General features: G+C 44.3%; 1 protein-coding gene across 6 annotated transcripts in view; it reads right to left on the minus strand.

The window, feature by feature from the left end:
- Window positions 1-11,954: 11,954 nt before the first annotated feature.
- Window positions 11,955-15,753, minus strand: part of opa1 (OPA1 mitochondrial dynamin like GTPase) — a 40,759-nt gene continuing 36,960 nt past the window's right edge. For all 6 annotated transcript variants that reach the window (XM_017480027.2, XM_053683568.1, XM_053683567.1 and 3 more), the window contains 2 exons: window positions 13,153-13,225; window positions 11,955-13,070 (listed from right to left, as the gene is read on the minus strand). In XM_017480027.2, coding sequence (XP_017335516.1) covers window positions 13,161-13,225 — 65 coding nt within the window. In that variant the 3' untranslated portion in view covers window positions 11,955-13,070; window positions 13,153-13,160. The remainder of the gene's footprint in view (window positions 13,071-13,152; window positions 13,226-15,753) is intronic.

Below are 15,753 nucleotides of genomic sequence, written 5' to 3' on the forward strand. Positions count from 1 at the left end.
ACCCTGACTCCTGACCGCTACAGCACCCTGACTCCTGACCACCACAACACACTTCAGCTGCTGAAACTGAACAACATTCTGAGTGTTCTAGAAATATCCAGTTCAATATATTTTGTTTAGAGATTTAAACTACACACTGCGTTACAGAAATTTGGCTGGTAGATGTGTGGGTGAGCAGAAGGGTTTCTGAACGTTCCATCCATGAGGTTGTTCTGAGAAATATTTTTTTGGAAATATTACCATGAGCAATGCATTTTTTTTTCAATGTTGCAGCATTTTATGCATCAAAGAAAGAAAGAAAGAGTCTGTTTTCAGCGTGGTCAGTGTGTTCAGTAATGAAACCACGTCTTCACCAGTCTGCCTCGGGAACATCTAAACCCTGATGTAGCGGATAACATTTCAAAGCTGTGGTCAGTCTGACCTTTACACTTCTCATCCATTCAGCGTGTGTCCAGTGTCCGAGTCCTGGACAAAGCACACAGAGCTCAGACTTCTGAGCTGATTAGGGCGCCCCTGTACCGCTCCGCTCTAATACACCCCTACAACCCCACCACCACCCCAACACCCACCACGCACTGGGCTTCTCGGGGGGCCAAGGTCACCGTCCAGCATGACCCCGGCCAACTCCAGCCATGTTTGGACACGTCCGAGCACAAAGCAGCACTAGCGCTAATCCATCAGATTAGCATACGGAACAGGACAGAGAAGGACAGAGGGCACCGGACCACTGTGTCCAGCGTTGGCATGGAGACGGACACATTGTCCGAGCGGGGACGCACCGTCTCGCTGTCATGCCAGGGATCATCTGGATTCAATCTTCATCCTCACAACTATATGATCTGCTTTCATCTCTCACAGACAAGAACAGATAGAGTTTAACATCTTCTACCACACACACACACACACACACACACACACACACACACACACACACACTATGCTCAGAAGGTGTTGATTAGTTTTCTATAACAACAGATCTGACCGTACTTCCAGCTGCAACTCGTAACCAGGCTTTGTATTAATGTGCTCATTCTGATACATTGCTGTTACTATAGTAACCGTTCATACACAGGGAAATGTAACAGATCAAAGAGTCTCGTTATGTAACAAAGAAAAACGCGTGCAACCGCCGATGAGGAGAAGTTTCCTGTAAGGAGTTTATTTAATATTTATGGAAGGAGTCTCCAGTGCCAGAGCTTTGTAGCTGTAAGTTTACCGACGTCTTCAGCTTCTCCAGGAAGAAAGAAAGATTTAATGAAGGAAGATTTAAGGAAAGAAGAAAGGAAGAAAAGAAGGAATCACTCGACAAAGAAAGAAAGAAAGAAAGAAAGAAAGAAAGAAAGAAAGAAAGAAAGAAAGAAAGATTTAAGGAAGGAAGAAAAGGGTAAATGCTGCAGAAAGAAAGAAACAGGTAGACAGATAGACAGACGGATAGATAGATAGACAGACAGACAGACAGATAGACAGATGGACAGATAGATAGACCGACAGACAGACAGATAGACAGACAGATAGATAGACCGACAGACAAATAGATAGATAGACAGACAGACAGACAGATAGACAGACAGATAGATAGATAGACCGACAGACAAATAGATAGATAGACTGACAGACAGACAGACAGACAGACAGACAGATAGACAGACGGACAGATAGATAGACCGACAGACAGACAGATAGACAGAGAGATAGATAGATAGACCGACAGACAAATAGATAGATAGACAGACAGACAGACAGATAGACAGACAGACAGATAGATAGACAGACGGACAGATAGATAGACCGACAGACAGACAGATAGACAGACAGATAGATAGACAGACAGATAGATAGATAGACCAACAGACAAATAGATAGATAGACAGACAGACAGACAGATAGATAGATAGACAGACAGATAGATAGACCGACAGACAGACAGACAGACAGATAGAGAGACAGATAGACCGACAGATAGCTAGAAAGACAGACAGACAAACAGACAGACAAATAGATAGATAGACAGATAGATAGACCGACAGATAGACAGACAGACAGATAGACAGACAGATAGATAGACCGACAGACAGATAGATAGACAGACAGATAGATAGATAGACAGACAGATAGATAGACAGACAGACAGACAGATAGACAGACAGACAGACAGACAGATAGACCGACAGACAGATAAACAGACAGACAGATAGACAGACAGAAATATAGATAGATAGACAGATAGACAGACAGACAGACAGATAGGTAGATAGATAGACAGACAGATGATGTAAGTGAGAACAGAAACGAACTTGTTTTGTGATGTTCTACGACATTAAATGTAACTATAAATGGGTAAAAATTACAATGTACATTTTTACTAAATAAAAAGCCACTGAGGAATAAAACCCACTGGGACATGCTGTTACTTTCCTGTTACTCTGATTACTTACACCATGCTGTCACTGATTACTGTCCTACTGCAGCACACTAAGTGAATTATCGCTTTTATGTATTTGGTGGTTTATTAAAGATATTAATGTAAATCGTTACCAGTAAACTTCATACAATTAATCCAACTGCATGGAGCTTGTTTTATACTCAGACCATTGCAAATGAATAGTAAGTGAAGGCTGATGGTGGACCACCAACCTCGCTCTCCTCCTGAGTCCAGCTCATTTTCTGTCAGGCATGCAGGGTGTGTGTGTGTGTGTGTGTGTGTGTGTGTGTGTGTGTGTGTGTGTGTGGTGGGGGTAAAGTTAGGTGGGGGAGAGAGACTTGGGGGTCATGCGGTGTCTCGCTCTGACGATCCTGTGTGTTCTCATTCAGCACCGAGGTCGTGTGTCAGGGGTGAGAGTTCACGCCGGCGGGTGTGCAGGGGTTACGGTGGCCTCGGGCAGGTAGACTCCTAATTGGTCCATGGAGAATTTTTGTGCTTTTGGAAGGCTGGTTGAGGAACAGACTCAGATGGACTCGGGCTGAACGGGTGAGAAATGTCATCGGGTTAAACGTTTATCATCTGCATAGACTGTACAGACTGTACACTCCCTCAAGTCTGAAGCAAAATGCAGCGGTAATTAAGGTGTCCGAAAGAACATCCTGATCAGTTCAAGGTTATATATCACAATAAAGAGTCTTCATATAACCAAATATTATGCAAAATTAGCAAAATATTACGATATAAGACCACGGGTTAAATGAAAGAGCACCGTAGAGTGCAGCGCTGGGGCTCTCATTTAAAAACTGCAGCAATTCCCTTCAGTCCAGACAATGTTAACTGTTTATACTGTACATCTGATCACTAACTACCTGTTTATACTGTACATCTGATCACTAACTACCTGTTTATACTGTACATCTGATCACTAACTACCTGTTTATACTGTACATCTGATCACTAACTACCTGTTTATACTGTACATCTGATCACTCACTGTTTATACTGTACATCTGATCACTCACTGTTTATACTGTACATCTGATCACTAACTACCTGTTTATACTGTACATCTGATCACTAACTACCTGTTTATACTGTACATCTGATCACTAACTACCTGTTTATACTGTACATCTGATCACTCACTGTTTATACTGTACATCTGATCACTCACTGTTTATACTGTACATCTGATCACTAACTACCTGTTTATACTGTACATCTGATCACTCACTGTTTATACTGTACATCTGATCACTCACTACCTGTTTATACTGTACATCTGATCACTAACTACCTGTTTATACTGTACATCTGATCACTAACTACCTGTTTATACTGTACATCTGATCACTCACTGTTTATACCGTACATCTGATCACTGTTTATACTGTACATCTGATCACTCACTGTTTATACTGTACATCTGATCACTAACTACCTGTTTATACTGTACATCTGATCACTGTTTATACTGTACATCTGATCACTGTTTATACTGTACATCTGATCACTGTTTATACTGTACATCTGATCACTAACTACCTGTTTATACTGTACATCTGATCACTCAATGTTTATACTGTACATCTGATCACTGTTTATACTGTACATCTGATCACTAACTACCTGTTTATACTGTACATCTGATCACTACCTGTTTATACTGTACATCTGATCACTAACTACCTGTTTATACTGTACATCTGATCACTACCTGTTTATACTGTACATCTGATCACTGTTTATACTGTACATCTGATCACTCACTGTTTATACTGTACATCTGATCACTCACTGTTTATACTGTACATCTGATCACTCACTACCTGTTTATACTGTACATCTGATCACTGTTTATACTGTACATCTGATCACTGTTTATACTGTACATCTGATCACTGTTTATACTGTACATCTGATCACTAACTACCTGTTTATACTGTACATCTGATCACTGTTTGTACTGTACATCTGATCACTGTTTATACTGTACATCTGATCACTAACTACCTGTTTATACTGTACATCTGATCACTCAATGTTTATACTGTACATCTGATCACTGTTTATACTGTACATCTGATCACTGTTTATACTGTACATCTGATCACTGTTTATACTGTACATCTGATCACTAACTACCTGTTTATACTGTACATCTGATCACTGTTTATACTGTACATCTGATCACTGTTTATACTGTACATCTGATCACTCACTGTTTATACTGTACATCTGATCACTTCAGTCCTAAAGAAACTTAACCCATACCTTTTGACCAATCAGATTTGAGAATTTAACAGTGCTGCGGTATGAAGTGTGTTGAAATGTGTTTGTCTCATATGTGTAATGGTTTAACGTCATAACATTAAAATAAATAAATAAATAAATACACAGACAATATATTGATGCCAATTTGACCCAACAACTGACGAACGAACGTCACAATCCATTGTACCCAAGTACGTTAGGAAGTATTGACACCTTGGTTTTATTTCCATCAACTGCATGTAATAAAATAAAAACCTGTTAGTGACCGCTACAGAAATAAAACTAGAACAAGGCAATAGTTTGGTATTTTCTATAATGAATATGGTTAAACTGAGGATTATTTAATACCGTTCAGCCGAATAAGCCAATAAGCTCTAACATTCCTACAATCCCTCCCACACACCCACACACGCCCACACCCACTCACACCCTATAAAGCCTCCTTATCCATCCTTGCCAATGTGTTGACATAACTCTGCCATTACCTCAGCAGAGAGCCATCACAGAGAGCTGGCTAATTTCATTACCAAGAGAAGAGCTGCAGCTGGAGGGTAGGAGAGCAAACAACAAAAAAAAAAGGGTGGGAGCGATGGAGGGAGAGTGGGAGGACTCCTTAAATTCTTTTCCCCCTGAATGAATGACAGGAATGTGTTGAGTGTATAAGAGTGTGTTAAAGGCAGAATATGCAGCTGTGTGGAGTGGAGTAGCAGCATCTCCGAGAGAGAGAGAGAGACAGAGAGAGAGAGAGAGAGAGAGAGAGAGAGAGAGAGAGAGAGAGAGAGAGAGAGAGGGAGAGAGAGTAATAAATACTGCCACACTGCCCCATAACGCACTCAGTAAGTGCTCAGTAAGTGCAGGCCGTGGGTCAGACATCAAGCCACCCCCATCTCCCAGTCCCGGGAATGCCGCCTGATCCGATTCACAGCTCTGCAACACGGAACGTTCAGAAACAAAATTCACTCATAAGAACGACACAAACATTTAGGTCACTTGTAAGATTGTTCTTGAGAATTCTAAACCTTGACGTTGAAGGTTGGGGGTTGTATCTTAACAGTTTTTATTCCCGCCTCAAAAGTGCTATACCTTTTCACCCAGTTAAAGGATAACTCCAATCACTTACATCCTATACTCTCTCCGTAGTGTGTCTGTAGTCTTGCCCATGAGCGAGGCCCTTAACCCTCTCTGCTCCAGGGGCGCTGTATCACGGCTGACCCCGCGCTCTGACCCCAACCTCCGGACCTACTAGAGCAGGTAGTAATTAGGCTGGAGTTTCCCTTTAAGATGACAGAAATACAATCCATTTCCTTAGATATTATTTCCAAGGCTCAGTCGGTGGTTAGTCATTTGTAGCTATTGAGACCCGGCACATAAACACGAGTGTGTTGTGGTAGTGGATTGTCCTGTTTGCTCAGGGTGAGTCCAGGCACCCAGGGAGCACATTATCCATCTATTAAAGCCTAGTAATTATTTACCTTCCTCCTCTTTAAAAAAAAAAGGGCAACGTCAGCCAGATAAAGAGGAGCCTCTCGCCTCACAAGTGCTGTTTAATTTGAGGCAGGAGAGGGCTCAGGCCAGAGTGACTACAGTTGCTCGGTATTGTCAGAGCAAACATTCCTGAGCGTAAGATCACAGCCATGCGTACACACGCTCACAGTCTGCTAACCCTCCTCCCACACACGCACACACACACACACACAATCGCATTCTCGTCCCCTGGTTGCACAGGGCAGGTCCTGGTCTGGCAGAGGCCAAACAGTCAGCGTGGACAATAAGGACAATGCCCATCAAGCAGCAACTGTCAAAGGCCACAGGGTGTGTACCATCCAGTCCCAAGGCTTTGAGACAATATTTGAGCACATTCAGTGGGCGTACTGGATACAACAGGGGCGACCTCGGGGGGCAGGAAGGGCAAGAAAAGTGACCTAACAAGTGACAGGCAGGTGAGCAAACAGTTAGAGGAGATGACGTTTGAACTCGTGTATATCTAGGGTGTCAAAGCGAGACCGAAGGGACGTCTACACGACAACGATGTACTAAAAACGGACAAGTTTTTCCTTTGCGTTCTTTTAAAAAAAGTTTCGCGTACAGACAGCGACGTCGTCAGAACGATCCCCGTATCATCACACGGATGCCAAAACGACTAAAAACGATGTATTACGCACGCCAGGCCAGTAACCGGCGATATCGCTTTGTAAAGAAACACTACGCACCTGAGCACACAAGCATTCACTTCGACGGTGGGTGAGACCGCCCTATAAAAAGCACGGTAATGCACGGTATGCAGAGCTTGCATGTTCTCCCCGTGCTTCGAGGGTTTCATCCAGGTACTCCGGTTTCCTCCCCCGGGTCCGAAAACATGCGTCGTAGGCCGAACGGCGTTTCCGAATTGTCCGCAGTGCGTGAATGTGTGCGTTATTGCCTCGTGCCCCGAGTCCCCTGGGATAGGCTCCAGGTTCCCCTGTGTAGGATAGCCAGTACAGTACAGAAAAAGGATGGATGGATGGATGGATGGATCTAGAACGTTCAACAAATTTAATGATTTTACAACAAAATATGAATAAAACAACTGTGTCCAAGGGAGATCGTAAACAGTCGAAGGGAGATTGTATTCTATTCCGCAAACAACTAAAAGCCCCCCAGAATACTGATTACTACAAGAGCTCGTACCTACCTTTTATTCCGTTTGTTCGATTTTGTGAAATTTGTACAAATTAGAACCAAAACTGTATGAGCATGGATCTGAGTTTGTTCGAATTCATATCGGTCATTAAAATCGCTTGTTTTACGTATCTTACGAATTGAGTCGAGTGAACTGTTACAAATTTGCTAGTCTATGTAACACAGACGACGCAACGCTGTTCATTGTCCGTATAAATGAAAGAGCGATGACATTAAAATACTTTTTTTTTTTTTTTTAAAAAGAACAAATTACGTGGTTACGTTTAAGCCTGCGTGAAAATGCGATTGCGTAACGATGCGACGATGCAAATAGCCCCAAGACGTACTGGCTACTTCTACAGCTACAGTGTTTAAACCCGCTGCTGATGTCTAAAGGCCCGGCATCAATGCAAAAGCTCTGAGCTTGTTTGCGAAGAGTTTTAGCGTCTGCTAAGATACCATTCTTGCCAGTCGAGTAATGTCACCAGACTCTGTTTGGTGCAGCCACGCTATCCCACTTACAGAGTGAATGCGGCCCTTGGATCCGCTCATGCCGGAACAAGTGGCAGGACCCTAGAGGAACCACTCGGCGGGGAGGGATCAACAACCCCGTGGATACACGTTCATCCTGGCAACGGATTCCTCAGCCTTCTCTGCTCGGCCCCAAATGGCCGTGTTTACCTAAAGGATAAGGAAAGCCGATGGGGACCTCACCTGCTGGCCCCGAGGTTGCTATGAATACCTCAGTAATCCCCCTAAGTCCATGCAATCTCACCCAGCCTGGAGTTGCCATGGCCCAAAAAAAAGAAGGACTCTGTTGCGGATCTGTCTTCCATGGTAACAGGCCTTATCTTTGTCATCCTCTGTTTCAAAGCCTCGCTCTGTTTACCTCCCTCACTGGAGCACGGCCGGCATGTTAAATTAAACCTCCCTAACAGTGAAGCTTTAGCGTTCCTTTATGAGCGACATAAAACAGACGTGTTTTGTCTCGCGCGGAAAAACAGCCGTGGTCGAGGGATTAGCGAGACGAAATATAGATTTGCCATCGGGAATCCATTAAACCGCCTGGTTCCAGCAAACAAAGGGCCTAATTCATTTATGGCATTCCTGTCCAGGAGACGGTGAGGTCATCTTATTGATTTTTCCCACTTTACCCATTCAGATGAAGGGTGAGGAAGAAAGGAGCTCCTGGCCCAGTCAGGATCACATGAGCCTACCACATGAGAAAGCACCACGTCTACAGGACAACCATTCAGCTCTTCGTCCTTACGCATTCAAGAGCGAATGCTCCGAGTGGGGGCTGATATCAACGCTAAACGGTTATAGTAATTTATGGCGTACGTCGAGTTGCGGGACAGGGGGATGGGGAAGGGAGATAACTGACCTTTTGTGACTCAGCCAAAATCCCCATGGGCCTAATTCAGCAGAGGGAATTGGACCCCACAGCAGCAATGGGAAGATGCCTCAAACATAATGCACACAATAGACAATTGTGCTACGGGTTTCTCTCCGTCCTTTAGAGCATCCAGCCCAGGGGACAGTAAAGTAAAGGGAGAACGCAGCCTGTTGCTTTCTCAGGCAGGACAACAGTGCAGTGACGGAAAGGAAGGAAGAAAGAAAAAAGTGTCGACTCAGCCATCAAGAGACGTACCGATGAAATCTCTTTAGTCTGTACAGGCTCGAAGGACCGAGAAGGAATTCTAGAGACACAATTGAACAGAAAATGAAGAATCAAATAATGGAAATCTAGGACAGATGATTCCTTGGAACGGGAGAACCATGTTTAAGTTGAGGTTTATGCAAACCCAAGCTAAGTATCTAGCGTACGATCTACTACACGGTTGAATTCTTCAGCTTGCCCTCGTGTAGATCCCTACTACAGACAGTTCCCCCATCCGGAGGGTCCAAACAGAACCGGAGTCTTTTGGTATAGTCGTTGCTATCATAAGAAACCTTCGACACAGAGTAAAGACTAAAGGTCAGAACTTCCTGAGCGGGTGGGAAGTGGGAAGTGGGAAGTTGGAAGCTTCCAACATACATGTTGGACAAATCCTTTCCGTGTCCTCTGTCTGGCTTTTAAAGTAAAATAAACAAATCTGTCCGGGTGCTTGTAAAACTGTTTAAGAGTCTTTAACATCCACTCATAAGTTTAAAGAGTGCTAGGTTGGTCTGAACATCATTTTCCAAACGTATGTTCTGAACCATTCTGTTCTTATCTGCATTGACGTGTCAAAGAAGAGTTCCTAATGCTCATGGAGGTAGCATTTATACATATGCAGTGTACGGCATAAATACATACTGCATCTGCCCCAATACCAGAAAGAGGGACGAGTCAGCGATATTTAATAAAGGAATCCCAGACGTGTCAGATCCTTGCGTTGCTGTCGATCTTTCAGTGTGAGAAGCTAAGATAATTAAGAATAAAAAACGTGCTGCAGTTAACAAGTCAATCCCAGTTATCTGCTTTTGATCCCATCTGCGTGGGTGGCGGATAAAACCCTGCCCTCGTACGGCCCTTCATCAACTGCCGTCTGTAGGGGACGGAGACACGGCAAAGCCCGAGGGGGAAGACCCGCTGCCAAAGACAAGCCTGCGAACAAATGGTAACATGACCAAAACTGCCCGAGCGCTACCGAATTTATTTCTTTTTTTCCCCCCAAGCTTTATTCACCGACCGACTCGGTCTGCCCACCCTCAACGCAACCCCCTGGATATATATATAAAAACAAAAAAAGGGTGGGAGGAAAGTGAAAGAAAGAGTCCGAAAAAGAACAAGTCCGTCCTTTTGGCCGAGGAAGAAATAAAGCTTTGTGAGCGTCGGCAGCGGTGGCACATTTGACAGGTCTTTACCAGTCTTCGGCTCTTTTGTGTCGCTCGTATAATGGAGCAAAACACAAACTGAGCCAGTGTAGCGCTCTGGCCCGGGCTATTAGTCAACGTGACGGCCTTTAGAGATGCTAATGGCCATATAGTGTGTCCTCCCCCTCCTCAGAAGCCGGTTATCTGATAGCACAAAGGCATTCTGCTGGAGGTTGACTTCTCTTTCTCTGGTCTATTGAGAGCGTACAGAGTCATTAGGTTAAGGTCTCTTTCTGGAAAAATGCCTCCAGTTCCTCATTTCGACTCCCAAACTGGGAATATACACGTATTAGCGTTCTCCCGAGGAGCACAAGGAGCCAATCGAGGCTAGCTGAAGCGTATACGTACATACAGGATGTATGTCTAAATGTAAGTATATGACCCCTCAGGTGCTGGAGATACGAAGTCAGGAAGACTAGAAAGGAGGAAAGAGAAACCCCTCGTCACGTCCGTGTCAAGCCCAGCGCCTCGATTCCCTCTTCCCCCCTCCAGCCACGTTGCGATGCCGGTAACAATCAAACCCTTGTGAAACGCGAGAGGATGCCCGGGAGTTAAAGACCTCTCAGCTCCCTGTTTTTATTCAGCAACCCCACACTTACACACACCACGGCTCATATTCGCGCCGCTTCATTAGCCGCAGGACGTGTACCTCGCTATAACATAGACCTCCACACGCACACACACCCACACACACGTACACAATCCCTTTCGATTACTAGGCAAGCTTCTCAACGCGAAGTTCTTAAACACGTACCGAGCACAACATCTTTAAGCGGTAGGCAGGTAATTCCAAGTCGAAAACATTTCTGTAAAGTCTATGTGATATGGAAGGAGGAACACACTCGGCGTCACGCGACCGTACGGAAAGGAATCGACAACGGCGTCGCAGACTTCCGCCGTCGCCTCATTCAAGTCCATTTCCCGTTAGCGGCACATCCCGAAGTGTTTTAATCCTCTTTGACCACTGCAGCAAGTAAAGCTTTTAGTTGTTGAGAACAATACAACGTGGGGTTTTATTTATTTATTTATTTATTTATTTTTTTATCCAGTTATAGTTACATTTAACATCCAGGAACATGTATTTCAGCTATTTCTAAGTAAGAACTTTATCCTGGACAGTGGATCGATAGACAATCCATATTTATGACTAAATTTCTAGCCAAAGGGAAAATATATACATATATATTTATTCAGATTATTATCATTATTTATTTATTTTGTTCTTGTTGAGTCTTGATCGTTGAGATTCGTAACAAGCTCTTTGAAGATCGTGAAGTGAAACTTTTCCCATGAAGGCCATGTGCACGTATAACGACCATCGTCTTATTATCGCTTTTTTTTTTTTTTTAAATATATATTTATCATAACTTTTGGCCTGGACTTATTTAGTATGAGTGTTATAAATTCATCATGTTGACCAGTCATAATGCATAATAACCGTGTGTACTGTATAATGCCTTATGGATGCATTATAGCACGATATGAACGTCTTCATTTACACTTACAATGGAAATGTAATTACAAGGACACATTGTTATGTTAAACTTCACTAATAACCTTTACAAAACAAAACGCTAGTGTAACACGAATATTTCCTGAGAGTCTTCTAACGTGACTAGTCTCCTTTTCTCTCACGGCTATTTACACACGACCGACACTATTTCAAGACTCGTTTTACCTCAGCGTTACAAATATTTTCACGTTTTTTTTTATTCATTTCCATGAAGCGAGTCCAGACGCATTGAATTAATATCCATTTTATTTCACCTTCAGACACCAATTTAATAAATAAACCGATGGCGTACGACATGCAGACATGACAAATCGACAGCAGAGGAGAAATGACGTTAGAGATCGCCGGGAGCCGGTCGCTTCTGGAGATTTCCGGCGCGTTTTAATATGAGCCCTTCGCTGACGTCGCTCACCTCTACATGTTGTGTATTCAGCTGTTTATACATATGAAGTGTGCGGAATAAAGAATCCTCCTCCGCGTAGTTAGGACGAACGTTAGCGTGAGATGCTAATGACCTGCAACGTAAAGCCGGAGAGAAATGATCTCATCGGAGCGGCACGTGTGTGTGTGTGTGTGTGTGTGTGTGTGGAATTCTGCAGAGAGCACCGAGCCGATGTGTTCGAGTGCTTTGTTTTGTGTTTGTTATTTATTTTTTTTGTTTTAAATAAAGGACGTACTAGGTGTTAATTACACTAACCTCACACTAGCGTTGCAGCTCGGCGTTCTTTCACCTGCGCTGTGTGTCGGAGGTCACGAAAACCGATCGCTTGCGCGTCACACGAGGAGCGAACGCCGGCCAGAGAGTGCACGAGGTCTAAAATGAAACAGAGAAACGCTCCAGCTGGGGCGTGAGCGGCGTGTGAGGTGTAGCACGAGAGCGCGTAATAAACCGCGCTGCTGATTCAATCAGCGATGACGAGGAGAGGGACGGTACGAGAGCTGGACACACATTCTATATACACACGCGCGCGCGCACGCACACACACACAGACGTTTGTATGTCTGTGTGTGTACATATTTTTACATCTCTTTTTGCGTGTGTGTATATGTTTGCACTTGTCTATCCGTACTGTCTCTGTGTTCGTCTGTCTCACCTGTCTGTGTTGTATAATACACGTCGGATGATCAGATCAGACGCCGGTGATCAGATTCTCTGACACTGAAGGGGTGGATTTAAAGACGATAACCAGAGTTATATCGGGCGTTAGACGTGTGCATGTGTTTGTTTGTTTGTGGGGTGGGGGGGGGGGTTAAAGTTTAAAAGCAGGAGGAAAGCAGCACGGCGGACACGTCTTCATGGATCGGCGCATTTCTCTCGGAGGGCTTCGGTGGCGTCTGCGGGTTCTGTAACAGAGATGGCGTGACGTTAATATCGAACACGTCGCCGTTATTCTCGTACGTGCGTCGAATAAAGTACGTTCATCACCTGCTGCGCTACTTCTCCTTGTGAAGAGCTTCAATGAAGGCTTCGAGTTTCTCCTGGATTTCTCGTACTTTCTCTGCAATACAGAAACGTTTCGTTACAGCTTCACACACACACACACACACGTAACCAGGAACTTTACTGTCTCCGATTAGTTTATCCGATGAATCCGATCCGTCTTTTAGCTCGTGGTCTATCTGTCCGATCAGTATTCACACTATGCGAATTAGAGCGGCCGAGAAAAAGGTTCGATATGAAGGAGGCGTGTGAGCGGAGACCGGGCTGGGAACGCTCTCCGGAAAAAAAAAAAGTATTCTATTATATTATATACGTTTTTTGCCGGTTAGAGATGTTCGTCTGAGACTTTCGGCATTTCGGGCGTGAAAAGAAAAAAGAAAGATGTGTGTGTGTAATGTGATACGGCGGCGCGAGGCTCGTGCAGCCGCTTTATAACGGTTATGGTCCCGGGGATCCCCTTTCTGCTTCGAGGTGAGGGATGAAAGGAGTCAGACAGCCTTTGTGGACGCTCCGACACCTCTGTGGTCTGAAACGTTACACCCCGAGCCCTCGCGCGCACCCACGCATGCACGCGGACGTGTGAAACACGACTCTACACCACTTACACGCGGACACTTTTCTGGCAGGTAAGCGGTAAAAGGCCGGGGCTTTGATACCGTGGTGCGAGCAGATGAAAGAGGGAGATGGTGGAGATTAGGGAGGGTAATGAAGGCATTAAGGGCTGAGAGGGGACACGGTGAGGCGACAGGTGCGGAGCTGAAACTCGAGCTGGATAAAGATTCTCCCGAGAGGACGGCGACAGAATTCCCGACGCCGTGAGCTTGGGAAGGGCGGGTCGAACGCCGCCGCGTTCTCGACGCGAAAACGTGAGCGATGCTGAAAAAGGTGTACGGTTATTTAAAAAAATAAATAAATAAAACAATTAAAAAAAACATACCGCAGCACTGCTCCGTTCTCAATCCCGATTGGTCAGAAGGTGTTAATCGTTTGAGATTAATGCGCTCGTTAACGCTGACGCGGTATCGTTTCTATAGTAACGGCTCATTCACGGGGACTCGTGATCGTGTACAGGGTGAAGTTTTCTGTAAAGAGCCTTTAGGAGTCTCCAGTTCAGCGCTCTGTAGCCGAGTTAAAGCTGGAACGCGAGAGAGAGAGAGAGAGAGAGAGAGAGAGAGAGAGAGACAGAGAGAATAACAGAGAGAGAAAGAGAGAGAAAAAGAGAGAAAGAGAGAGAGAGAAAGAGAGAGAGATAAAAAGAGAGAGAAAAAGAGAGAGAAGAGAGAGAGAATAAGAGAGAGAGAAAGAGAGAGATAAAAAGAGAGAGAATAAGAGAGAGAAAAAGAGAGAAAGAGAGAAAAAGAGAGAGAGAAAGAGAGAGAGAGAGAAATGAGAGTATAAGAGAGAGAAAAATAGAGAGAGAAAAAGAGAGAGAAGAGAGAGAGAATAAGAGAGAGAAAAAGAGAGAGAGAGAAATGAGAGTATAAGAGAGAGAAAAAGAGAAAGAGAGAGAGAAAGAGAGAGAGAGAGAGAGAGAAAAAGAGAAAGAGAGAGAAAAAGAGAGAAAGAGAGAGAAAAAGAGAGAGAGAGAAATGAGAGTATAAGAGAGAGAAAAAGAGAAAGAGAGAGAGAAAGAGAGAGAGAGAGAGAAAGAGAGAGAAAAAGAGAGAAAGAGAGAGAAAAAGAGAGAGAGAGAAATGAGAGTATAAGAGAGAGAAAAAGAGAAAGAGAGAGAGAAAAAGAGAAAGAGAGAGAAAAAGAGAGAGAGAAAAAGAGAGAGAGAGAAAAAGAGAGAGAGAGAAATGAGAGTATAAGAGAGAGAAAGAGAGAGAGAGAGAGAGAAAGAGAGAGAGAAATGAGAGAGAAAGCTGGTGAGAGAAAGCACTTTCAACGGAAGTAACTTGTTTCGTGGACATTAATTGTAACTATAACGGGATAAAAAGCCGGCGTGGGTCTTTAATGAACACAGACTGTAATGGTTTGTAAACTGCTGATTAGTTTCCTGTAACAGAACAACACCGGGTCACTTAACACACGGTTTAGGAACAACTTTACACTTTGCCTTGTGTTTGACTGGCTGCAGATACTCCCTAATACACACACACACACACACACACACACACTCACACACACACACACACACACACACACACACACTCACACACACACACACCACATTTTAGACTCCAAACTCTTTCAATTTGTAAACACCCAGAAGGAACGGTAGTGAGCGACGGCGGACGTGTTTGCGTGTGTGTTCCGGCTGTAACGCGTCTGTGAGAAACAGACATTTATTTCTCTTCACCGTCTGTTTGTCCAGAACGCAAGACGTAGGACGACGGCTTTTCTTTTCAGCCTGGCAGGAACGTGACGGTGGAAAAGAGAAGCGAACGGTCGGGACCCGGGACCCGGGACCCGTCGCGTCCGGGAGCGGGATCTAAACTCCATTTACGCTGCTGTTTACCCAAGAGATGAGCTGCTGGACACATCCATTCATGAGTTCCATCTCTTTATCTGGTCATGAATATTCCCATAATCCTTTGGCCTGTATCCCAGAAGCCCCCCACTTCCCCCTCCCCTCCACCCCCT

The sequence above is a fragment of the Ictalurus punctatus genome, chromosome 11, assembly GCF_001660625.3.
Source record: "Ictalurus punctatus breed USDA103 chromosome 11, Coco_2.0, whole genome shotgun sequence".
Taxonomy (NCBI): domain Eukaryota; kingdom Metazoa; phylum Chordata; class Actinopteri; order Siluriformes; family Ictaluridae; genus Ictalurus; species Ictalurus punctatus.